The sequence below is a fragment of the Haliaeetus leucocephalus genome, unplaced genomic scaffold (assembly GCF_000737465.1).
Source record: "Haliaeetus leucocephalus isolate CR32 unplaced genomic scaffold, Haliaeetus_leucocephalus-4.0 Scaffold68, whole genome shotgun sequence".
In the NCBI taxonomy this organism is placed as follows: Eukaryota; Metazoa; Chordata; class Aves; order Accipitriformes; family Accipitridae; genus Haliaeetus; species Haliaeetus leucocephalus.
The window spans coordinates 1,523,481-1,549,384 of record NW_010972504.1 but is presented as its reverse complement, the minus strand read 5'-3'; the positions used below and the strand labels follow the sequence as shown (position 1 = coordinate 1,549,384).

Here is a 25,904-nt window from a genome sequence, read left to right as displayed (position 1 = left end):
TGCTAAAAATAGAGACTTTAGGCACATGAGAACTCCAGGCAGAAAATGGGAATAAATACACAAGTCAGTGTCTGCAGAGGAGGAAGGCAATGCCGTCGGAGCGCAGGCAGCTCAGTCAGGAGCAGCTCTCGTAGTAGGCGACTCGCTTGTTGATGGCGTCCCGGATCCTTCCCACCCGCTCCTCCAGGCCCGACAGCCTGGCCGACTTGGACATCAAAGCCTTGTTGCTTTCCTGAATTTCCATCTCTAAAGCTGAGGAGAGAGGGCAGGAGGGGGTTACATGATGATCGGACTGAAGGAAGGCATCGTGGCTGTTACCCACCCCAGCAGGTTGGGCTGAGCCTCCGCCTCCCTCCTGCATAGCTCTGGGGGGGCCAGAAAAACTGACATCCTGTGTTGCCCCTTCTTCCCCTCAAAAATACCCCAACGTGACTGCTCTGAACAAAGCCATTAGTTTTGAATGCCTAAAAATGGAGGAAAATGGGGGCACATTGGCATTGCAGGCAGGGGGTCCCTTCCGCGGCAGCACACACACCCTTGTGAACTCTAAATTTACCAGGGCAGCACCAGCAGATACAGCCCAAATGCACACCATCTCACTGCCGAGAGTATGTTGTCTTCCTCGTAATTTCTTTCCTTCAGTCCTCTGGGATTCAAAAGCCCTTCCCCAGTGCATGAGATTATTACACTGAGTTCACAAAGAGCCTTACTTTCTATCCTGAGCATCGTGGCCAAAGTTTCCTCAAACAGAGCCTGTGCCTCCAGGTCTATGCTCTGCACCCTGCTGCCCTGCTCTCCCAGAGCCGGGCTCTGCTCCATCCTTCTCTTCAGCTCAGCGTACATTTCTTTCACTTGTTCGAAAGCCTGTGGAAGAGTAAATAAGCAGTGCAGGCAGGATCGAGCAAACAGACTGGGGGGGAGGGGATTTCCCAACGTTGAATCCATTTTAAATATTAAATGGCTACTGCACTAGAGCTTTGTCGCTCTGTTATCATGCGAATGAGTAACAGTTTGTGATGCACTCACAAAGATGCTGACTGACAGCTGTATGGGCTACATACAGGTGGGAGATACAGCAGAAATAAGTTTCCAGCAAAGTGCATTAGGACTGAGAAAGGTCCTGGAAAAATTCACTAGTGGGACACTACATCAGATTAATAAGTGACACGACAGCACGCAAGCCGTGGCTTGCACAGGAAAGCCTCCTTGCCTTATCTAAAAACGTGCCAGGACACAGCTGGCTTTGCTGTCTGATGACAGCGGGGGAGCGGAGCACAGCTGTGACCGTCCCGGCCGGCGACGTGCCGGAGCCCGGTACCTGCTGCGCGCTCCTGGCCTGCTCGCCTGCCTCCCCGGCCGTCTGCCGCGCGTCGGTGGCCCGCAGGCGGTTCTGGTCCGCTCCGCGCTGCAGCCGCGACAGCCTCTCCGCCAGCCCGTCCAGCTGGCCCGCGATGGACTTCACGTTCTTCTCAGCTGGACCAAGAACAGCCTTGATCTAAAAGCAGAGCGCTCCATGTGAAGAAGGAAATCACATCCAAAGCCCACTCCTAATGGTCTTTCCCTCTGTGCAGGGACCAGCTATGCTGCCTGATGGACGTATCGTAGAAGCGGGGTTTCGGCAGGGAGTGGGGACCGCTCACTGCACAGCTCAGCACGGCAGCCCCGGGGTTTGTCTCGGGGGCTCCAGCAGGGACCGTGACTGGAGTTTGGAAAAGCACACAAGTGAAGCACAGCAGAAAGAAGAGATTTTTACAGCAAAAGCTTCACCAGGTCCCATTTCCCAGCTGTGCTGGTGCAGCACTCTACCAAGCAGGGAAGTTTCAAAGGAGCAGTGAGCAGGGCACAGTATCGTTATTGGGAAGTCACTGTGCATCACTTACCTCATCAACGCGCTCCTGGATGAACCGAAGGGAAGAGCCAGAGCCCCTGATAGCACCCCGAGCCTCCAGGAGCACCGTGTTTGCTCGTCGCAGATTCCCAACCACCTCTTCCACGTTGCCCTCCACAGCATTCGCCCGGTTCCTGGGGAAATGTGGGAAACGGCCAGGAATGAGCGTAGGTAATTGCATGGACTGGAAGTCAAGGTTGCAGAGACAAAATAAAGAAGCTTGAGACGCAAGACAGGATTGTTACTGAGAAGGTTGCAATCTCCCTCCCCCAAAAGCCACAAACCCACACATCTGGACACACTGCACTCCAGCAGGTTTCCTTTTGAGAGAAGTGTTACTTCCATTTCATACCCCCAAGCAGAGGAGACAAACTGAGAAGGGGAGAGAAACACCTTCCTTTAAACTAGTTAGAAACATTTATTTTGTAAGTGGTGCAAGAAGAAGTATTGAAGGGAAAGCAATAACCACTGAACCAGTTTCAACAAATACTTTTCTGCTTGCAGTGGGACTATTCAGGCAGGGTGACAGAGCTCTCCATAGAAAGCCAAGCTTCCTTGTCTCATCATTTCCAGCAGGTTAAGCAGGTGTCAGACATTATCAAGGAGTTTACATACTTATCCCGCTAACCTTCTCGCTGGGATATTGCTGCAAGTCAACATGTGACAAAGTAGGTGCTCCAAATTTGCAAGGACACTCTGTAATTACTTTTAAGGGACCATGGGATAATCCTCCCAACTTTCACCCAGAAAACAAATAGCCCATTTAATCTCCTCATGCTCTCTTGTGCAATTAGGATGTAGGTCACCAATATCAAGTAATACCAGGGCAACCCTCTCATCTCCCATCACAGGGACTCAAGAGATAGAGAAAAGCCTCCATTACTTTTGGTAAAGACCTTCTTGTTCTAGTATCTATAAGAGGATCTATTCTTGGCAGCCAGATTTTTTATTTGTATTGGGGCACCAGGGAGGTAGAGATTGCAGACTCAATCTTTTAGGCACTGTACAGACATAGAAGAACCTGGCCTAAAACTTCAGATTGTGCAAGTCAGTACAGCTCCAGCAGAGCGAGATTTCAACCCAACCGAGAACCATCACGTTCACTCCAGCTGAGTGGCTCTCAGCTGCCAAAAGCCCTTGAACCCCAACCAACCTGGCCTGTTCTGCCTCCTGCTGAAGCTGCTTGGCCTTAGCGATGTCCTCGGCCGTCTGGGCAAGTATGCTCTCTGGGCACTGCAGCTTGGTTGCCAATTTTTGGATCTCAGTCATTTTTCTCAGGACTGCGGCAGCATCCGTGGGGAGACGTAGGGAGAGAACAGATTCACTGATTTCCTGGAGAGTGGCAGGGTCCGTGTCCTTGTCTACAGAGCAAACGGACAGACAGCGTCAGAAACGGGAGAGGGGAAAGGTGGGAGTGCAAATGCAAGGGAGGGTGAGGGTAGACATCCAGCCGTGCATGCTCTCACGGACACAGTCTCTTCATTTCAGACAGCTGTCAGGATCCACCCTGAATTTAATCCCCTTGAATTCAACATACTTCTCATTCACATCAGCAAAACTTTCAGGAAAGGACTGAAATGATACCTTTTGCTTGGCAACAAGAACACCATGGCTAAGCCCAGAGCAGTCAGGTAGACCTCACTGAGCAGATGAGGTTGTGTTTCAAGATGAGCCTTTTTTTTATTTCACAAATAAAAGTTAATAAACCTGAGGAATCAGAAGCAGGCAGAACCCAAGAGACATTAGCCCAGCAATTAGCTCAGAAATATCTTCACTCATCATTAACACCAGGCAGCACCAAATGACCCGATTTTCTTATTTGGCTAATGCTCATGAGGTTCATTATGTTATTACAATCTGTCTGTGAACAATAAGTCATCCCATTGGCTTATAGGACAACAAGGAATTCTCATCTGATTAATAGTCTGCTCCAGAGAAGAGTTGTCTTGTTTATCTCTGGTCAGCGAGTGTTGCCACTAAACTTCTGCGCATCGGGTCAATGCCGACTGCAAATCCTTGGAGAGCACCAGCCATGGGGACGGGTTTGTCCTCGAGCCCCCGGCGATGGCACAAGGCACCGAGGCAGAGAGCGGGACTCAAAGCAAGCTGTTGTCCATGCTACGGACAAACAGACCGCCTCCTTCACAGCCTTCCACTTAACGGTAATTCAGTTCATTGTTTTAGAGGTAATATTTGAGAGCAGTTGCTGGGGGGATGTTGGAGACCCCTCCACGAAGCCCCACGCACAGAAGGTCACGGCCCTGTGGACCTCACAGACAACCCCAAAATGTCTCTGTAAGGAAGCAGGCAGGGTCTGCCCCGGTGACATCCCAGGGAAGCCAACACAGATAAAACAGCCAGGATTAATTTGGGTCCATCTGAACAGCACGGTTAAGCCTGAGCAAGTCAGCTGGCCAAACTGCAATTGCTGACAAAGTCACTGAGGCTGGTATACTGCTGGAATTTCTTCTCTGTTTTTCAGAAAACATTGTCCAAGCTTGCCTTGCTGCCTCAGAGGATGTGTGTTACCTTTGCTATGTAAATACCCACGTGCAGATAAACTGGATATTTGAGAGCTTAACTGGGGTGAGCTATTCAGCTGCCTCCCTTGTACTGTACTCTCATACATAGTATCACCGTAAAAAATACTTTTCTCCATGCACAGACCAACCTGCATACAGATACTTTACAGCTTGCAGAGCACTACCTGACAAGAAGTTTCGAACTTGCTGGATGAACTGCTGGATGCGCCGCACATCTCCTTCTATCTGGGTCCTCGTTACGCTTATCTGGTCCACAAGCAGCCGAGTATTGGTTTGAATCTGATTTGCAGACGTCTCCGTCATTTTAATCTGCAAACAACAATATCCTGATGGAGCCATTTCTTCTTGATCTGGAATCCCAGCAGCCCTACCTCAACTCCGAGTGAACCGGGCAAGGCACTTTGAAATTACGCTATTCCCCATTCTTAATATGCCACCACTTTAAAGGATTGTAAATGTTAAAGATTGAGGGTTGGATTTGCAAAGGAAACTCTCAAAGAAGGACAGTACTGTTTAGCTTTATAAAATATATTTGAAATGGATTTTGAATTACTTTGAAAATTCACTTTATCTTTGCAAGCACCCGAGGGGCCATAGGAAGAAGCCACAACAGCACTAACACATCCTCTAATAGACTGCATCAAACGTTAGAGCAGATACACCTGTGGAATCAGAGAGGTTTCTACATCCCCACTCCTTCTGCCATACTAATCCCAAACCAGGAGGAAGTCAGGCTTCCTCAGGACATTTCCAGATCCGCTCGTGTGCCTCCAGCTCTGTGGCTCCTATGCTGGGGGGAGCCAGCACCCACGCATGCAGCAGGGAGTCTCCCGCTCAAAAATTCCCGCATTTCTGAAGCTGCCCGAATGACCAAGTCTCAAACAGAGTTTGAGATGGGGTATTTCTCACAGCTCGCTCTTCCCCACAGCCATCCCCGCAGGCTCCGCTGCTTGACACCAAAGGACCGAGCGTGGGGCTTGGCTGTGGGACGGGCAGCGCTGCCCACACTCACCAGCTGTGCCGTCTCCTCCAGCCGGGCGCTCAGGCTGCGGAACTCCTTGGAGGCTTCCCCGGCCGTGGCGAGGGCTCCGCTCGACAGCGGGAAGATGCCGCGGCAGGGCCGGCCGGCCCCGCAGGCAGTCCTGTTGTCTCGCGGGCAGAGCAGCCCCTCGCACCGGGCGGGCGTGCAGGGCTCCACTCGGAAGCCACCGCAGATCTGGAGAGGGAGAGAGCGGTGGGGCAGCGAGGGCACTCGCCTCGCTGGCGAGACCTCGGTGCCCTCGGGGAGGCAAACCAGCCCATCGCGGCGGACAAAGTTTCGACGGACCCTCGCCGAGGGAGCTGGGGAACTTGCTGCGCTCGCGCTGCAGAAGCTCTGCACGGGAACAGGGATGGAGCCAGCCCTGCCCGACGGGCTGACGGCGATGTGTGTGGCACAGCCCAAATGACTGGAGACCGTGACCGTGTCAGGGAAGGGCAGCCAGAGCTCCGCTCGTGTACAGCAGCGCTGAATGCCCACACCTGAGACAGCAACACAAGGTCGCGGTTTGCTTTGGAAGAGAGAATGGGATGGGAAGACCCTGCCCTCCTGCCTGGACATCAGTGATTTTAGTTGCATGGCATCTTCTAGAGTGACCACCCACCAAAGAGCGCACTGCAGCAAGGGCACATGCAAACCCAGAGCCAGTGCAAGCACCAGCACAGGCTGGTCGCTTGGGAACGCGTTGGTGCCCTGAAAAGCAGAGAGGGGAGGTTGGTGGTCTCCACAGCAACCGTGCATTAGGAGACACCAAAATGGATCTCCATGGCAATAACAAAGCAGCGAAGGAGAAATAAAAGAAACCTCATCCAGAAATTAAGTGGGTCTTCGAGATACAAGAACTGACACACGAGAGAGTCCTTGGAGGAAAAAGCGCGTGCCTGGGAGGGAGGGGTGGGCAACACTTCCATATCTGTGATCCCCAGGCAGGGGATGCTCAGACAATTCTCCACTGATGTCCCAAAGCAGCAGGATGCTTGGATGCCGCTTATGAGTCTCCCTGAACAGAGACTTTGTCCTGCCATGCCAGACTGCCTGAGAAAAGATGCATGACTGCAGGATGAGACTTCTGCCTCCCTGAGCACTGCAGGGCCCCCTTGAAAGCTACAGACACACAGCGGAGAAGTCAGAAAACCACTTTGTATCTTCACCTTATTTATGACAGGGGTCAGGTTGGGAGCTGAGGCTATCTTGCCCTTCAGGGTCAGCAGCTTGGAGGTGGACTCCGCAAGCCCCCCCTCCAGCCCCGCGGCGTTCCTGCGGCTCTCCCGGGACTCGGCCAGTAGCCCGGCGGTGCTGGCAACGAGGCTGCTGGCATTGGTGGACGTCTGGTAAGCAGACCTGATTGTCTTGAAGGCTCCTGCAGGAATAAAACCGATAAATGACACAAATGCCTCCATGACTCATAAATGCAGCAGAGCTACCTAAACGAAGGCATCGACTATACCCTGCGAATGGATTCGTGCACAGAGAGGAGCGGGACACAGCCAGGGTGATTAGTCACTGAGGCATAACGAAAAAGCTCCTTTTATTTCCAAATGCCTTTCAGCCATTCCTTCAGTGAGCTACAGACCTCTCCTGAAAGACTGAACTCTGGCTTGGGGTTAAAAGACTGAAACAAAACTAAAGCAAGATGACGTGCGCGTGCTGATCCTGGGCTTTGCTCTGTGCAGCCCAGAAGGGCTTTGGCAGCGCAGGACAGGGCTTTCAGAGCCTTTTCCCTGGCTCCCGAGCAGGCCCCGCCATTCCCCTCCAGCACAGCCTGGAAGGAGGAGAGCGGTCAGGATGCGGACCTCGAAGCCCTGCTCGGACAGCGAGGTGCAGAGCCGGCCGGCTGAGCTGCAGTGGGGAGGGGGAGGCAGCAATGAGACACCGGGAGAGAATTAGCTGTAGCAGGGATATAATGGCAGCCTACCACCAGCATCATCACAGGGCTTAATTAGCTCTTCTAAGCGCCTGACAGCCGCCTGGCTCTCTTCCCCACCCTTCCATCCCTTCCATCTGTGCACAACCCTCATTATCTCAGCTTCCTCCCGGGTTCAGTGACACGCTCCCAGCGGGGCTCCCCCCTTCCCACCGCTCCCGCTGCGCCCCGGCAGCAGAGTTTGTGCTGGCCGGGGGACAGGAACACAGCGCCCATGGAGCGAGCCGCCCAAATAATGCCGGAGCAAATAACCCGATAGTGTGAAATCCTGGGTCACGGACCAGAGGCTTGGTGCAAAGCATCCCGCTCGCTGGGGAGGGAAGATCTATGTGCCGTTCCTAAGCTGACAGCAGGTTAAAAACTCCATCTCATCCACCTGGCCAATGGGAAACCACCAGGCACAGTCACGTTGAGATAAATTAACGGCTGAAAATTAAGAGATATTACACCTGCAGCACCGTACCTGACAGATCCGTGCTGCGGCTGCTTTCAAACTGGGTCTTCTTGCTCTGATACTGGGTGTTAGTGATAAGCAAGCTGCTGTTGAGGGCTTCGAGCTCCCTCGATAGAGAGGCGGTCTCATCCAGAAAACGAAGGTCAGGATTCATGCCTTGGACCTGCTCTCTGGGAGAGAAAATGCAGAAAACATGAATTCAAGTAGAGAGCAAAGCACCTGCAGACAGAGAGCAGGGCTCATCTGTGCCGGGACACTGCCAGCACCCGGTGAAGAGGCACTTCTGAGTTGGAGAGCTGACGGCCGAGGACACGCCACGGCCTCGCAGGTTTGCAGAGGCAGCAGAGAGCGGGGCTGGGCTACAGCTCTCCTGCACCCGGCCAGCTTGCAGGGACGAGCCCACGCATGCTGAATACGGCCTGAGGATGCTGACCGTCCGGAGACTGTCCACCGGCCTCCTGCCTTTGCAACATTTTGCACAGGACGGGCACATGTGGAAGCGCTGTTCTCTTGCATCCCTGGTCACCTCGTGAGCGGAGCAAGATTTTCAGGTATAGAAACAAAGCAGAACACGTGCAAGGGGCCCATATATGACAAGCGGAGTGAGCGCACAGAAAAAAGCCAGCATCTCCTCCCAGCTAAGGGATGCACCCCGTTAGCAGCACCCATCCCTCACCTGATCGTGGCGAGCACGCTGCCCACCTGGGCCAGGCTCTGGTCTGTGGCAGAAGAGCGGCCGAGGATGCTCTGTGCCTGCTGCACGTTGCCCTCCGCCTGCGAGAGGCGGGGGCCGAAGCGGGACCCCCCGCTCCCAAGGGGCAGCCGTGAGGTGGAGTTGCTGAGGCCAGCCTGGCGCAGGCGCAGGCGCTGGATGTCCGCGTCGTAGGCGTGGAAGCAAGGGTGGCACAGCTCGCAGCCGGGGTAGGTGCTGCAGTGGCCCCGCTGGCACTGGTCGCAGCGGGGACCCGTGACACCCGGGCGGCAGAAGCATTGGCCCGTGGTCTTGTCGCACCCCACGTCCTCCGTGCCCTGGAAGTCGCAGTCGCACTCTGGGCGATGGAAAGGTGGAGAGATATAGAGATGAAGCCCACCGAAATGGCGGGGGGATAAATTTTTTTATATATACAAAATCAGACCCTGTTAAGGGGATGCCAGCACAATCTGAAGTCCAACCCCACCCATCAGCCCCTGCAGCAGCATCTGGGAAGAAGGTGGCACAGGCAGAAGAACACGAAAAGCCCCCAAGCCCAGTCACTTGCCCAGCCCCTGACCCTGCAGGGCCAGACCGGCATGGCCAAGGGGCTCACCCACGGCTGCCGGGAGGGGACTGGTGGATACCTGGAGATGGAGGTGAACTGGGAGGCTGTTCTAGACAGGGGTTTTCTCTTGCAAAACAGTGAGGGAAATGCTGATGTCAGGACATGGGCCAGGTGCTCTTTCCCAGATAACCCGTGATTTCACAGTGCTAAGAAACACCGAGCCAAAAATGAAACAGATGCTTCCTACCTGTGCACCCTACCCGGACATCTCCGTAGTGCCTGTCTGGGCAAACCTGCTGCTGCATGGCAGAGCACGTCCGTCCCGTGAAGCCTTCTCTGCACGGACACTGTCCTGTGAACTGAGGAAAGAGAAATATATCAGAGAGACACGGCTCTGGGCACTTTCCTGGGAAAGCCCTCCCTCCATTGCTCTTGAGCACTAAAGCCAGCACACGGACAACCTTCTCTACTCAGCCTGTGCCCCAGGACATGCCCGTGCTGCTCCTGACAGGCTACAGGCTCAGCCACGATGATGCAAACAGTCTCCAAACAGCCCAAGCATTGCAAAGCTGAGTTTTGAGCTTTGTTTCAAAGACAAAGGAATCGCCCACAAGCAGCCACTTTGAGATCTCAGGTCTCCTCCCTGCACTGAGCTTGTTTGGGCCTATCTTTGGCTCTTAGAATTTGTCATGGGGTGGTTTTTTTCAGTTTTTTTCACGTTTAACTTTAATTTTCCCAGTTGTCTCTTAAGCCTGAAGTGACACACACGCTTTTCGTTGACAAATGAGGATAATTAACTTGCCTCGCCTGTATGAAGATCTCTTATTAGGACTTCCTTACTAAATATCAGGCCTTTTAAAATGGCTTAATCTTGCCTTGATAATTACTGCGTTCATTCATTTCCCTGAGTAGTCTGTCACATTTTCTAGGAAATGGGAAAAGGAAAATAAGAGCAGGACACGACAGGGAATGCATGGCCCTTTTTGTGGAGGCTCCCATGGGTGGGATGGGATGATGGAGCCATGCAAAAGGTGGTTTCGATGCTCTGAGCAATCCCTGGCTTGGTGCTGCCTAGAGGGGACCCATGGCACTCTCGGCTGTGCAGCTCAGCCACTGCCACCGGCAGCCCCTCACAGCAGCATTTGCAGAGTTGGGAAAGGAAAAAAGCAAGCAAGCTTGCAGGTGCACGCATGAAAGAAGGCAGGGAAATGAAAAAGAAATATTGCTGAAGTATGTTGAATCTGCTCTGAGGATGCTGAGGGTGGGCTGGGTGGTACCTGGTTGCACTGGGGGCTGCGGGAGCCGCGCGGGTGGCAGCCGCAGGGCCGGCAGCCCTGGCCGCTCCCCACCTCCCAGTGCTCGGCCGCGCACTGGTCGCAGTCCTTCCCCACCACGTTGGGCAAGCAGAAGCACCTCCCCGTCTCGTCGTCGCAGGGCATGTCCTGCCGCGTTCCCAGCGCGTTGCAGGTGCATCCTGAAACGGGGAGGGTTTTGTCATATTAAAAACAGGTGCAGAGCACCAGCCTGGCTTCCCACAAAGCCAGGTCCACAGAAGGACCTTGCAGCCGCCCAAAGGTGAGGTCTCCTGTCTCTGTCTTCAAACCTGAGCTCGGCACAAGGGACCCGTGCCCCTGCTCTAACACCACGCTGCCCCATCAAGCGCTGCAGCAGGGCTCGGCAGCCCGAGAGGCCTCAGCATCCCTCCAGCCCAGCCACACGCACCACGCCGACCCGAGCCCCGGCTGTGCACAGCCCTGCTTGCCCACACGGCATCACCTCCTGCATCCCCTGCGGCTTCCCGAGCCCTGCACGACTGGGGAGGCACAGGGAAGGGGATACAGCCCTACACATACCCCAAACCCCGCTTTCCCTGTGCTTTTTGCCAAACTTATACCTGAGACAAGCCACAGCCTGAGCAAGGAGGTTTTATAAGCCTTTGCAAAACAGTCCTTTGGCTTAGAACCCCCAAATCAAAGCTGATCAGGAACCAGGTCTCTTTCAGAGCCACTGAGGATGCTGAGTGCTGAGGTGGGGTGGGAGCACCCCGGGAAGCAGGGATGTCTCCGCGTGTACTCACTGCGGCACCCCATGGGGTTGGTGTTGGCCAGCTGGGCAAACCCCGGCTTGCAGAGGTGGCAGCGGTCCCCCTGCACGTTCTCCTTGCAGACGCAGCGCCCCGTCAGCGGGTCGCAGATGGAGCCCGGCACGGTGCCGTCCGGGTCGCACTCGCAGGCTGGAAACGTGCAAGAAACGGCACTGCCGAGGGGTGCGAGGGGCGGACAGGGGGGTCCAGGGAAGGTGCTACGGGGGGGTAGCCGGGCACTCACGCAGACAGGCTTCGGGATGGGCGAGATCTTGCCGCTGGTTGCGAAAATAGTTTGTTTTGCAGCGCTCACAGTTGTTGCCTTCGGTGTTGTGCTGGCAGTGGTCACAGACACCCCCGCTCGCCCCTCCGCTGGCACGGTACAGCTCCGGGTCAAAGTGGCATGAGGCCGAGTGACCGTTGCAGTTGCACCCTAAAAAACAAACAAAAAAATCCCCAACATAACGGCCCAGCTAGTGCTGCAACCGTGCAAACCCCTCTGGCAGCGGCAGCTGCGGCACTAGAGGGTGCCCGAGGCCCCTGCGTGACACGGTGACACCCGCCAACCGCCCCAGCATGAAGCTGGTCCCAGTCAGACAGCGTGGCCGAGCACTGGTGCAGCTCACGAGCCCAGAGCATCGCCTGGCCGCAGTCCCGCAGAATGCAAATGTATCAGGGTGCCTTTTGCACAGACACCCCTGTTAACATCCAGCCCCGCAAAGCGTCCCAGCAAAAGGTCTCCGGAGCTCGCTCCCACTCCCATTGCTCATGGACGGGGAGGATTTAGGAAAGGCCTCAGGAAGAGGAGAGGGGAAAGGCACTCGCCGTACTCTGGCACTCGTGGGGATCATTGTCTTCTGCAGGTGCCCACGGCCGGTCGTTGTAGAGAGCGGCGCAGCGGTCGCAGTTGGGACCGTCAGTGTTGTGCTGACACACGCAGCGCCCCTGGACCTGCTGCAGAGACGACGCTTTACCCCTCCTGGATGGTAACTGCTCAGTTCGGAGCTTCATCCTCCTGATGCCTTTCTGGCACATGCCTGGCCTGCTCCCACCCCTGCACAGCCCCCCTTCCCGCGCAGAGCTGAAGCTCCAGCACCCAGACAGGGCTGCTGCAGCACCAGGGACAGGCTGCTCCTCACTCGCAGCCGCAGGGAGATTCCCACCACGTCCACCACCTACCCAAGGACAACCACGCTCAAGGCAAAGCGGACAAGCATAAGCTGGGGACAAGAAAATCCCACAACAGCTAACAACCTGCACTGGCAAATCTTCCTAGGCATGAAGGAGCCTGCTGAAACCTTCAGCATGTCCCCCCCACCCAGCTGAGAGACCCAGTGCTGGCAGGAGCAGTTCCCCCCAGAGCACGACCTCCCACAGCCACTTCGTAACTCTTTATAAAACCCCTCCTCCTTCTTCCCGACACAAAAAAGGGGTTTACGTGGGGGTAGCAGAGCCACCATCCCATTGCTGCAGGCAAACTGGGGCATTGTTTCCCCCATTACGAGCAACCTCTGACCAGGCAAAAGACTCCCACACCCCAACGCTGGTCATCCCGGTCAGGTTCTCCCAACGAGCACTCCTGGGCATGTGGTGGAGCCTGATAGCACAGAGCTTGTCTTTAGGCTTTTCGCTTCCCCCCGACGCTCACCACGGCGTGCGGATCTTCCGAAGGGGCACAGCGGTCGGCATGTCCGTGGCAGAAGCAGCTCCCCAGCACCCGCATCTCCGCCACAGCGTAGAAGGTGCTGGGCGAGTGGTAGCCCTGGCGCGCGACGTGGGGGAGCCCGGTGAAGTTGATCCGCAGATTGGTGAACTGGCCCAGCTCTGTTGGGGACCAAGGAGAGGGGTGAGGGGGCAGCAGGCACCCGGGCACTGGCTGCAGAAGCGCATTGCAATTCGTGTGAAGGGCTCGGAGCAAGAGACAGAGGCATCGGCACAAAGAGCAGCAGCCGAGGCATCAGCAAAGACCAAACGCTGCTCCTTGACACCTCGGAGGCACCAGGGCAGCAGTCTAACGTGCAGCTCGAGGTCTTGTTTGCCGAGGACCTCCTCTCCCCTGCAGGGTGACCCCAGCTCAGCGCTCTCCATCACACGTAGGAAGAACCGCGAGGTGCGTTATCCCCCTCTCCCTTTCTCAGACATGAAAGAGACTGGTCACTTACTATTGATGGTCTGGCTGTAAGAGGTAGTGATGGTAGATGCCAGGTCTTGGACACTGAATTTCACCTTAGAAGGAAAAAAGGTAAGTTAAAAAGCAGGAAACACAAGGTGCTTTCTTCTCATGCTCTGGGCAGTGTGTGCTCTGGACCTGCCTCTGCAGAACATCACTTAACGCAGGCAAAAGGCTTCAGAGTTGCAGAGGATTTTGCAGGAAGACCAACAGAACACCTCGCTTGTCACAAAGCAGCGAGGGCTTTCCTCCCAGAGGAGCAGGAATCCTCCCGAGGACTCCCCTCAGCAGTCCTGGATGTCCTCGGGCTCCATCCCTTGCCAGGTGTAATACATGTAGAAGACTTCCAGGCCACCACATGTTTCTCCAGCGTTGTGCTGGCCATGCGCCCCGAACCCAGGGTCACAGCGGGGGAAACGGGCATGTGTGGGAGTCCCTGCCACAAAACCCCACAAACCCTACCTTGCCCCCATGCAAAGGGTACCCCTGCAGCGCCTGGCACCGAGCGTCCTGCCAGCTCTCGGGGGAGCCACGGGGGACGTGGGGGAAGGCGGCAGCGCAGTCGGAGGCCAGGTACTGGTACACCTCCCAGGTCTTGCCGAAGTCAGTGGAGCGCTCGATCAGCATTGCAGCGGGCAGCGGCGACTGCAGAGCAGGGAAAGAGGCACATCTGTAACATGGCACACCCCAGCCAGCTCCTGCCTAGGGCCTGGGGATGCCTCTCCTCCTCCTCCTCCTCCTCCTCCCTCCCGGCTCACATCTCCGCAGGCTGCTGGAGCAATCGTCTCCCCTGCAGGTTACCAACAACTTCTGGGTCCGTCCATTCCCTCCCCTCCGCCAGCCCTGCTGCAGCCGCAAAGTACACATCTGCCCCAAGGAGATTTTTTGGCAGACATTTATGGGATGGGAACCCACCACCCTGCTCTGCTCCTCCCAGACACCCAGGGGAATGGCCCCGAAAAACAGGGGAAAAGGAAGGATGAGGACCCTGGCGTGCTTGCTATCAGGAGCCCAAAGGGAGCTGTGCACCCAGATCCCCACATCTCGCGGGGAGCCAGCGGGGCCCATCCACCATCATCTGTGAGCTCCTCGCCAGCAGAGATGCCGTACACGAACCCTGAAGTGAAGCAGGACGCTGCCGAGCTGGAATGTCTGGTCCAGGTCCAGCTGCAAAGAGACGCGCTCGATGCCTGCGGGCACAGAGAGGCAGCTTCAGAGGAGCGGACTGCGGACTTCAGGAAAATAAAACGCTTAGCTGCCCGAGCCAAGCCATTTATTTCCTTTTTTCCTTCCAATCTATTGAATTCAATGTCCTGGGACAAACCAATGCGCCCAGCAGTACTCACCGTTCTGGGACTGCCACCAGCGCGAGTGCCCGGCGGAGGACAGGACGTTCTCCACGCGGTGGCCGTTGTAGGCGTGCGGCAGCCGCGAGTCGCACCGGCAGCATTTCATGCTCCACTGGAAGAGAAAGCGTGGGTGGAAGTGACTGGCCCGGCTCGGCCAGAGGGAAAGACCCCGCTGCAGACCCCGGAGGCGAGGAGCCCAAGCGCTGCATGGACTCACCGAGGAACAAATGGCGTCAGTAAACTGGTTTATGAGAGACCTGAAGAACCGTGGTCAGTAAGGCTAACGATACACAGGACTCAAGCGGTCCCCTTCATACCCCGTTAAAAAACACAGCTCCTGGTTTTATGGACCAAAAACTAAAACCAAAATGCTTTCGATTAAAACACATTTTTGGCAAACCATCAAAAGTGCCTTTTTTAAGCAACCCCCCTGTTTTCCACCATGACAACACTTGATAGAAAGCTCTTTGCAGCTTTTCAGGACCAGTTTGCCTTTTCCACACAGCCGAGGGGGCTGTTTGTTTGGGTGAACAGAAAGGCCTTTCTCTTGCACCCAAAAGCCCTGGGTGATGCTCGGCCCCCCCTGCGCTCTCCCCTGGGAGCAGAGTGGAGCAAACAGCTCAGCGGGTGAGAAGTCAGCGGGTGGGAAGTCGAGTGGCTCAAAGTTCAGCCCTTCACTTGAGCAAGTAATTCAAGAGGCAATGGGGATGTAGCACGGGGAATGTAGGGACAGGAGAAAACAGAGTCCCCGAGGAGCAAACAAATACCCAAATTTTGACTAACCAAGCAACAGTCCGTGCAGCCACTAACATGGGGCCACCGGGTGCGTGCGGCACAGGAGCAGGCTCAGAAATGTGTAGAAAGCAGCAGAAAAGAGATTGAGCAAGAGATGGGAGCAGCCAAGGTCCAGACACCAGCCAAGGGGAGAGGCAGGCACGGGGTGGCCCAGCAGGCTGGGCAAGGACCACCACAAAACGGCGGGGAGACACCCAGGTGAGGCCAAGGTGAGGAAGGGCAGGTCCCAGAGGGATGTTAAAATAGCAGATGGAGACAGAGCCTGCAGCAGCATCCCACTGGGGACGCGGGGAGGCCCCATCCGAAGGGGCTGCAGAGGCCACCGGGAGGGGAAAGCTGGTACTCAAGGCATGAAACGAAGCGTTCGGCATCTCCAGCCTGGTGAAATGGAGAGGGAGAGCAGATTCCACTCTCCGGAAAGGTTCCCAGGGCAGGAGGAGCTGTATGAGCCACGGGATAACACTGCCTCAAAAGGGATGTGAAACATTTCAATTAGAAATTGAAGCTGTCAGTGGCCTGAGCAGTGAAGCAGCCTCCCAAACAGAGCAGTGGCACACACACTTCACACCGACACACCGACCCAAAGCCTGAGAAACTGGGGAAGATCGAGAACAGCATTTGCCAGTCATGGCAGGCGCTGGCCTCGGCGGTGCAGGGCAGGACAGCTCGGAAAGGTTGTCCAGGGAGGAAAGTGGGTTTGGGGGAGAGGAGGGGAGTGTGTCTGGCAGAAGACCTAACAGCTGACACCGGGAAGGCAACGAGATACCCCGCTGCGAGGGCTGGCACCCACTGGGGTGGCATAAGGTGACACCAGAGGCACGGGAATGTTTGGGACCCCAGTGATGAGATCAGCTTTCAGTGGCAGAGCAGAGACATCGGGTGACAAGCGACAAGAAACACTTGATATCCACCTATGTGCTAAAATCTCCACGTCTGATCCTTAAAACAAACGAGCCAATTCCGACCCAAACACTAAGCACGACCCTACACATGTGCTGGCGTCGGGAGAGATCTGGGCCTCGGAGAGGCAGCCGGAGGTGGTGGCCAGTGGCCACAGTGGCATGAAGATTTCTGGTTTCCCCTTTAAAATATTAATTCATGGTTTACATGTATTGCCTTACTCCTGACACAGGCTCATCTAAGCCAGCCAAGTCTCTTATTTCTACAAAAAGTGACTTGGCTTCATAAGAACTATCCTTTTTATTTATTTATTTTTTTTAAAACATAAAGAAAAATTCATGGAAATTTTTGTCCAGAGTTACCTTTTTGCTTGCTCTCACACAAAACCACACAAGGAGTACGCTGGCCTTGACCAGAAAGCACTAACTGGTACCGCACCAGACGCAAAGCCACCCGGCGCTCTCCCAGCCCGCGGCCGTGCTGACCCCCGGGAGCAGACGGCACGCAGCGAGGTGGTCGGGCAGCAGCGGACAGAGGTGAGCTCTGATCGTGGGTTGGTTTTAGTTCCTAAAAAAGCCCAGACCTGACTCTGCTCTGCCCCTGGACCTGGGAACCTTTCGGCAGTTGGGCAGGTACTGAGGAGAGATCCTCACTTTAAACTGACCTGTTTCCATAATATTTTCCACAGTCTTTATGTTCTCTGCCTATAAATATCCCAGAACAGGAGTTGGCTAACTCCAATATTTATAACAATATTGCAGAGTAAGCAAACAGAGAATTCAAAATATATAATCATGCAATTTCCCTGGCTCTACCAACTTCTCCTGGCTCTGCCAGTAAGAATCAGAAATAATATAATTGGGTCCAGGCAGAAGAACTCATTTCAGATAATGACTACTAGCACCAAATTGTCAGGAAGCTACAGGAATTACCCACAGAAATAAACCAGATTAAACAATGCCCAATAATGATTAAACTTCACAACACTTCTGACTGTGATTAGGAAAGGGAGAAGGAAGGCTTTCTGCAAGGGGAAAGGTTAATCTCGGCTAAATTATTCATTAGGAGTGATTCATGCATACTTATTAGACCATTCACAAGCCAGAGACACAAGTGCCTTCTAGTAGCTACAATGCAATGTTGGCAAGGGAGCTGCAACCACACTTAAAATGCAGCGCTAAGTAAAAAATGAAGTTTAAACTGTGTGAGACAGACCCTACCCAGGCAGCCTGGGAGCTGTGCTCGCTGCAAAAATCTTCTACTTTTTTCTCCAGCCCCCTGCCCCACCCCCCAGCTTTTTAGTTAAGGCTAAAATTATCACTGGAAGCAAAATTAATTTCACATCCTTGGAGCAAATTGTGAAACCCCTCTATTGCACAACGGGAGGATTTGCTATTACTGACTGTGACTATGTGTCTCAAAGTTCCTCAGGACAGAGGGAATTACAAAAAGTGACAGTCCAGCGCTGGGCTGAGGGCAGATTTACCAAGCGCACACCTTTCCCCAGCTCTCACCTTCTTTTTTTACCAGCATAGCAACAGGCTCAGTAGATGCCTCGGAGCGGGGCTTGCCAGGAACAGACCAGGGCTGTGGGACTACGTGACAAGTGGAAATGAGGAGGTCACGGTTAAAGCTGGGTCACGGACCCCCGGGGCAGCCCGGGCTCTCCAGCACGTCCCCTCTCTGCCAGGAGCCAAGGGCCCCAGCCCGTGTGCTACTGCCACAAAAAAGGATCAGTACGTGTTTGAGTAGGTATGGGATGTGGGGCTGGAAAGGCCTATAGGAAGGTAAAAGACGTTGTAGGTCTGCATGGAAACCACTAATCACCCTCTGCGCCTCCAAGCTACTCTTAAAAGTCACCCAAAATATGGGTTATGGGGGTTCAGAGATTAAAGGAAATTCATTCCAGCCTTTTAAAAGGTAATTCACAAGGCAGTCATTTTAGAGGGAAAGCTAGCGTGTTGAGAATAAACAGATTCATGTCTTAGAAATAAATGGTGGAGAGTGAAAAAAAAGAAAAAAAAAAACAAACCCAAAAAACCCATGTAGAAGAACAAACAGGTATTATAAAAATTGCCCACACGCTACACCACGCACTGGGGACACTTCTGCGTGGTGCGTGTAGGGACACGGGTGCAGACCCAGCCCTCGCTGGTGCATTCTCTGCAGCTCTGCTGCGGGTTTTTGCTGCTCCCCTCCTGCTCTGAGCCTGGGAACCAGTTGCTGACCAGCCTCCCATGCTTCCCCGCTCATGCGGGGGCAGAAAACCGCAAACAATTTTAAGCTGATGGACTCAGACCAAAGTATTTTAAGTAGCTCTAGCTGCCATTTTAATATGAGTAGAGAGCCCTTGAAATAAAACCTCCTGGCATAGGTGCACAACCCAAAATAAACTGAAGCTATTCATCAGCAAAAATGGGAAGCTGCTTCTCTCCAGTCATGGAATGATGACCTTTCATAGCTGTGGAGACCTCGGTGGTCCTGCGTTTGACCCAGCTCCGTGTCAGCGAGAGGCACTGTGTCGGTCAGGCTCCTGGCACACAGCCTCCCATATGGGAGGAGCCTTGTGTGGTCTTGCACAATTAATATTGTATAGGGACGGTAAATACTGTTCCAAGTTTATTTGGGGACAATCTGGAAAGCAGTGGGAGTTTATATGTATACAGAAAGATTGAAGGTTATTAAAAAATAGGGTGGGCAGGAAGAATAAGTTACCTTGGGAACAAAGACACCTGTTACAGCCAAGTCATGCAATTCTCTATTCCAACCCATTTTCATTCCCTGTTAACACCAGCTGCAGGACATCACTACGCCAGGCTCACGGAGCAGGGCTCATCTTGCCTGTGAAGCACTCTGTACATTTTCCATGGGTGGTAGAAGTTACCCATGGTTATATCGTCATGGTTAAACTTCTCAGTGAGCAATTGGTATTTGCTAAACTGGACTGTGCATCAACTTTGAAACATTCTCTTAGCCATAGCATCTAACGTCACATCTTCACTTGGCCAGTCAGAAGTGACACTGGAAAATGAGCTCTGAGGTTGTGCTCAAAACACAAAAAGAGGGCTCTGACCCACAGCTTGGTGTTACCGGAGACCCCCAAATTCAGAGGCGACAGCAGAGAGAGGGGAGAAGACACAAGGTGGACAAACATCCTAGGTATGGGTTTTAAGGAAATGAAGTTCATTTCTCTTGCTTAAAAGCAGGCACGTAGGTGCCTGTTTTCCTCACCCCGTCTGTTCTCACATCATCTCCCCTCAGCAAAACTTCATTTAAAATCTGCCAGGATGACAGTCTGCAAAACCCATACTGCACCAGCTTATCTCCACACCCCGCACGCATCGCCAGGGTCTTGTTGCCTCTGCAACTTGACTGGGAGGGGATGACGTGATGTCTCCCAGGATATGTGTCAATTTGCAGTCAATTTTTGTGGCAAAAAAAAGATACAGAGAAGGGAGGAGGAGGAAGAAAAAATAATGGGAAATAGGCTTTTTCTTCTGCACATTCACTGCAGGTAGGGACATATCCCTGCAGCAAAGAGCAGGGTGTGTCTGAATGCCAGAATAAAATGAGATAAGCACCGAGCAGCAACTCGGGGTTGCTGTATTACCTTCAACAGGTTGGGAATACAAATTATTGAGTGCAAGCCCCTGACGTGAAGCAATACCCAAAACTAGAAGCCCTGCTTCGAGCAGGGGGTTGGACCTCCTGTGGTCCCATCCGACCACAGTTATTTCATGATTTTGTGGATGCATTTTTCTGTGTAAAAAACGAGTTTGTCTGATGACATGGGACTGGAAAGCATATGAGCTGGGAGGCACAGTGGCTTTTCAGCATGCTCTCCCCTGTTCCAACACGCCTAGGGCCTGCTGAAGCACTCCGCAGGCAGCATGTTTTGGATTGGTACCGAGCTCCCTGACTGACTCATGCAGGTGAGCAAGCAGATGTAACCATCAGATGGTAGCAATAAGGCAGACAGAAGCATTAGTCTTGCACATACTCTCTTTCGCAGACATTGGCCTGTATTTTTGGAAGCAGCCAAAGACAACTCAGTGCTGAGACACCACAGGGAGAGATGCTATAGACGAAGCCCTGCCAGGCAGCTGCGACCATCCATCAGCAGGAGGAGGAACCCTCTGCCATGCCAGGAGCTCTCCTGCCCGGCCGGCTCACACTCCCCCCAACTAACTCATTTAGGGATTAGGCTTCTCTAGTACCTCTCGGCTCAATTCCTACCTGATGACCCCATGTCACCACGACCCAAGGGGGGATAAAGGTGACTTCCCACCCTCCGTTCCTCATATCCACTAAGTGCCCATGAAAAGCAGGGGAGGGAAGGCAGAAAATCTTGGTCCTTGACCTTGTGCAAACAACATTTTAACATCCAAAGTCTCCCAGGGTCGAGGCGTGAGGACCCCCGTAGTTGCCACACACACAAACTGCTCCGCTGTAGGATGCAGGAAACGGAGCAGCAGCACCGGCACAAGGACACCGGCTTCGCTCCTCTCCTGCCTGTTCTTTGGCAAAAGATTTCAGTGATGTGCAGGGTGCTTGGGGTACTCTTCTAAATTATTAAAACAACCAGAAAAGTCTGTAGCTATTTTCTACTTCTAAATACGCCTTTAAGCTGAAAGCATTGCACAAGCCTGGAGGAAAGAAATATACTCTCCCTCCAGAGAAGCATTAATCTTGCTGGGTGTGAACACAGCATGGGTACTGCTGCTTCCAGTGGCAAAGCAAAGAGCCAAAGGCGTGCACAGCCCTCGTGCTGTCACTCAGAAGAGCCAGGCCAGGCGAGGGGACCGGGAACCTGCTAATCTGCATGAAAACCACACTGTGCCTTCCCTTGGCTAGAGCTAGGCAGTGTGAGCTACTCCATTTTCCTATGCTTTACTTAGCATTTAAATAAAGAGATGAGTCAACTGAGCCTTGAATCACACCTCAGTCAATGAGAGTCTTTCCACGCACTTTACGACTCCAAATCCAGGCTCACTTATTTTTCTATTTTATTTTCAGTTTCCCTCTTGCTTTTACTTTCCCTGCTGACTCGAACAGCCATTTCCCAAGCACAAAGTGATTTCCAAGCCGGACCATTGGCCTGCCTGGTTACCACCCCCCATCACTTTTCTAATCATCGCTGCAGTCCCCTGCGCTATAAATGGCAATGCTGAGCGTCCCTCCCGGATTTGACTAGACTGAGCCTACAGCCAAGGAATGGAGCAATCAGTAGTGCAAAGTATAAAGGTTAGAGGGATTTGGAGCCAGAGCAGACAATGGAGCAGAGGCTGAGAGCAGTGACCCACCAGAATTGCAAAAGAGGACCCTGGGGCCAGCGTGGGCTGGTGGCAGGGCCAGACAGTGTGTGCCCACCAGCCGGCACGAGGGCACTGGCAGCCAGCGAGAGCAACCCCTCGTCCCATGCCCTCTGCTGAGATTGCAAAACCGACTCCAAATTTGCACCTATTTGGCAACAAAACAAGAGCAAGACTTGTAACGAAAAAAGTCATAAGAGTCAATAAATTAAACGTGCTTACTTTTTATGGGATGGGAATAGGAAAATTGAGTTCAGGGGGGTAATTTTTCCTTAAATTAGGGAAGTAGAAAAAGGAAGGAAAAAATTAGGAAATGCTCAACACATGGCGATTTCTCCTGCAAAGATAGGAGCTGGTGTACTCAAAACTCCCATTACCCATTACAGCTGCAGAACAGAAATAAGGGTCTTTGAGGAATTTGCTAGCAGTAATGATCCATGTCTCATTTCAGTAAAGGAAAGGATCACATATATGTAAGGAAACAAAGACCCTACCCCCAAAGCTAGAATTGGGGAATCCAACTTAACGTATCAGTGTTAATTGTTCCATATCCCTTTTAACCTTGGTACTTGTAAGGAAAGGTATAAGGAATATGAAAACTGAATAGTTTAGGGACTTGAAGACTAGAAGAGATCGCTGCAATCTTGCTCTTTGCCTTCCTCCACAGTACCGCCATGAGACCTCACTCACTCATTCTGCACTGAACGGATCATTTCTGCTCAAGGTATATCACAGGTGTCAGAGAGACACCCAATCTCCACTCCACAAGATTACAAAAGATGCAAATGATCACAACTGAAGGCCCTTCAGAGTGATCTCTCAAGGTCAGGCAAAGGGAATAACTAGCCCACGCCAGCTGGTATTAGGACCACCAGCTTAGTCAAGGTTTTGCACACACTTGCTTCCCATAGCACAACCCCCCTCTTCAAGTAAAAGTCACTGTCAAAAGTCAATGTTAAGTGAAGACTTCAGAGGTACATTTATGCACAATTTTCCTCAAGTATAAACAGAAATTGGGAAGAAAAAAAAATAATTAAGTCAGAGCAGAAATAACTACTTGCTTTTTTCCTGTCCGTGGGCCACAGCACCCCTGAGAAGCAGAGGGGGTTTGCTGGGCAGGCGAGCAAACAGCCCTGCTCCCTGGGAGCAGCAAAACAGCTCCAAAAAAAAGTGAGTGGGAGCCTGAATGGAGGAAATGCCTGACCACAGCTGTCAGCCTGGAAAATGACCTGACAAAGGGCAGATGCCGCAGCCAGCCCAGCACCCAGAAGGACGTGATGCTCGCACCCATCAGGGCCAGGGACCTGCCTCAGTTTCGTACCAACCAGCAGCTCCCAGCCATCCCTGGGCCCACAGCGGAGCAAAAATCTCTCCAGCCCAGCGAGAGCACCACTGGCTCCGCAACAAATCCACTTACTGCCACATCTTGGCCTTCAGCTTGAAGGCGAATTAAAACCAGAAGGCGGCTGACTCACTCAAGCTGGATTTCACTGTAGAAAACACTGCCTCACTGGAGGTCTGCCATTTCCTTTCCTCTCGAGCATCTCTTCCAAGACCCCTTTTGCCTGTCCTGCCTTGAACCCGCTCCCCTTTGAGCTCCTCCCAGAGCAGTTACGGGGTTAACACTGCCAGACAGACAGAGAAAGGCTTTAGGAAGTGCTCACATGGGGGACATCACCCCTGTAGGGTTTTCAGCTCTGTGCTCAGGCAGACTTATCCTTAAACTCTTACTCTGACTGTGGCAGCTTTGGAGCCTGGGAATCTGCAGCTGGCTGAAACGTTATCCTCCCGAGCAGGATCTCCTGCCCCCGCACGACCAGCGTAATTGAAAACAGTTGTTCGGTTCAGAAGCTTTTCCAAGTCTTTGTGAAAGACCTGAAACATTCCCATTTTTGACAAGTGAAATACGAGTTTAGTTTATAACTAAAAAGTCCAAGGACAGGGAGGCTTGGGATATTTTGGATGCAAAAGCTTCCGTTTTGCCTCCAGTGCTTCGTCGCCAGAGTTTTGCTGCCCTTTCCCTGCCGCTGCGTTCGTGCTCGGCTCCTCTTCTCGACCGTGGGGACGGTAGAGAAGGGCTCGAGGGGACACCACAGATGGTGCAATGACCCAGCATGGCTGGAAGGGGAAATAGGTTAAAAACACCCCTGCAAATGGGTAGGAAGGATAGGACGGGTAAAGGCTTTAGCATCCCCACGTGAGGTTTAGGAGCGCGGCGGGAGGTGCACATACCTCTCCGTGGGGCGTGCAGTACGTCTCGGGCTTGGCGAGGCCGCAGGTGGAGGAGGCTCGCAGGTGGGGGGCTCGTCCCAGCAGGACATCTCCGGCCGGGGGGTAGCAGGCTCCGTGGGAGCAGGTTCCCTGCGCACACACCAGCCGCGGGGCAGCTGGAACAGCAGGAAAACAGGACTTAGGGCTGTGTCAGGGTGGCAGACAGACGTCAGCCGGCATGCCTGCTGTTTTCTACAACAGACCGACTGACTACAAGGTCGTGCCTGGAACAAACCTACAAAATGCGTATGCCAAAAAGGACAAAGGTATTTTGCCCCTGAATTACCTTTATTTTTAATGAGAAAAAGGCACTTTCAAAGTGCTTTGTACTAACAGTTATTTCTGAAACTCTTCTTTGCCATGACCCCAGCGTTTGGGCTGCAGGGATGCTCAGTTCCCTGCCCATCATACTGAACAGCCCTGTTTGGTGTCCCCTCTTTACCCATATAGCCAGCCCTATAGTCAGTTGCTCAGGGCAGAGCAGCCTTTTGACAAACACCAGCACTATTATCAAATACTGGTCTCCCAGCTGCTGCCACAATACTGCGACTAATGCAAAGCTTACATTAGCAGCGTTTCTATTTAGTCAGCTTGCCCCATATCCTTTTAGAAACACTGTATGGTGAGCCTTACCCAGGAGGACAAATAATGCCCATGGCCAAAGCTGGCAGCGAGACTCCATACCACCAAGGACACACCTAGAGAAGAATTTGCAGCATGAGTGAAAATGAGCAGAAAATGCCAGTTTAAAGCTCAATTCAGGTCCTTCATATTCCTTCTCAGTTTACGGGGAGATAATTTTAATTGATCTACGCCAGAATAACATGGGTGAAAAATCAAGAATAACAAAGAGGAAAATCAGCTGCTCAGATTGTAGTTGGTTTTAATATACAAAGAATCCCAGCTTTTCATCTAACACACAAAGCATACACAAGATTCTCCCAAAGCGCTTAAGAGATTACCTTCTTCCCCAAACACTATCTTTGGATCTTTATGATATTGCCGAGGTGAACCACAGGTACCAGCATGGCACCTCACTCTCAGCAGAGCTGGGATTTCTGCCTGGCTCCCTGGGGACATCGAGAAGCCCAGCACCGCAATCCGCAACGGGCAGGGAATCAGTGCCAATACCAGGTCGCAATGTATGGCTAGAAACAATGCCCTAACGAGCGTGCACACACGCACACACACACATGCACACACGCGTGCACACACAGCCACCCCTTCCCAGGCACGCCGCACTTTCTGTTCTCCAGCCCCACCCTTTGCCCTGCGTTTCCAGAATTGATTCCAGATCAAAACTCAGCAGCACACGCGACAGCCCGAAGTCTTGTTCTACCAAAAGAAGAAACCCATAAAAATCGCCTCGGAATAGGTGTCTTCTGCAGGGTCTCCGCGGGGAAGCCCTGCGGGAGAGCCCAGGGGATGCAGAGCTGCCAGCACACCCTCCGCAGCCAGAAACCTCACCTGCCCTCTTCCCTGCGGCAGCGGGAGCAGTGTCCCCGGTCCCTGCGGTGTCCCCGGCTCACGGCGAGGGCTCTCTCCCCCCTGGTGCCACCCAGCAGCCGATCTGCGACCGCGAGAGCCCTCTGAGCACCGGCTCTTTCCTCTCCTGGCTTTTAACAGGCGGCTGCCTCACCTGGGAGAGAAGGTGCCCGTGGGTGTAGTAATGATAAAGGGAGTGATTCAGGGATCTTCAGACATACACACCCAGTTATGGTATAACTCATGACAGCTCCTAGACGGGGCGCACGGCTGCAGGCATAAATCACTCTTTGGCCGAGAGTGACGGCAGCGTGAACCAGCTGCTCTGCAGGTAACCAGTAAGTGAAAGCCCATCCGTAGCTAACCCACCTGGGGCTCGCACGGCCACCGCCGGGACGTGGCCAAGTCAGCTTGGAACCAGCTCCCTCCAGA

General features: G+C 53.3%; 1 protein-coding gene across 1 annotated transcript; it reads right to left on the bottom strand.

Annotated features, from left to right (window-relative positions):
- Positions 1-115: 115 nt before the first annotated feature.
- Positions 116-24,669, bottom strand: LAMB3 (laminin, beta 3). Its single transcript, XM_010579035.1, has 22 exons — positions 24,621-24,669; positions 23,949-24,103; positions 14,707-14,821; positions 14,477-14,550; positions 13,823-14,005; positions 13,353-13,416; positions 12,839-13,014; positions 12,021-12,141; positions 11,435-11,623; positions 11,185-11,340; positions 10,385-10,581; positions 9,355-9,466; positions 8,525-8,897; positions 7,858-8,018; positions 6,622-6,830; positions 5,444-5,647; positions 4,596-4,740; positions 3,042-3,249; positions 1,881-2,022; positions 1,319-1,495; positions 711-864; positions 116-252 (listed from the first exon to the last, which is right to left on the bottom strand). The coding sequence occupies exons 1-22, from the start codon at positions 24,667-24,669 to the stop codon at positions 116-118; spliced, it is 3,501 nt and encodes a 1,166-aa protein (XP_010577337.1).
- Positions 24,670-25,904: the final 1,235 nt, after the last annotated feature.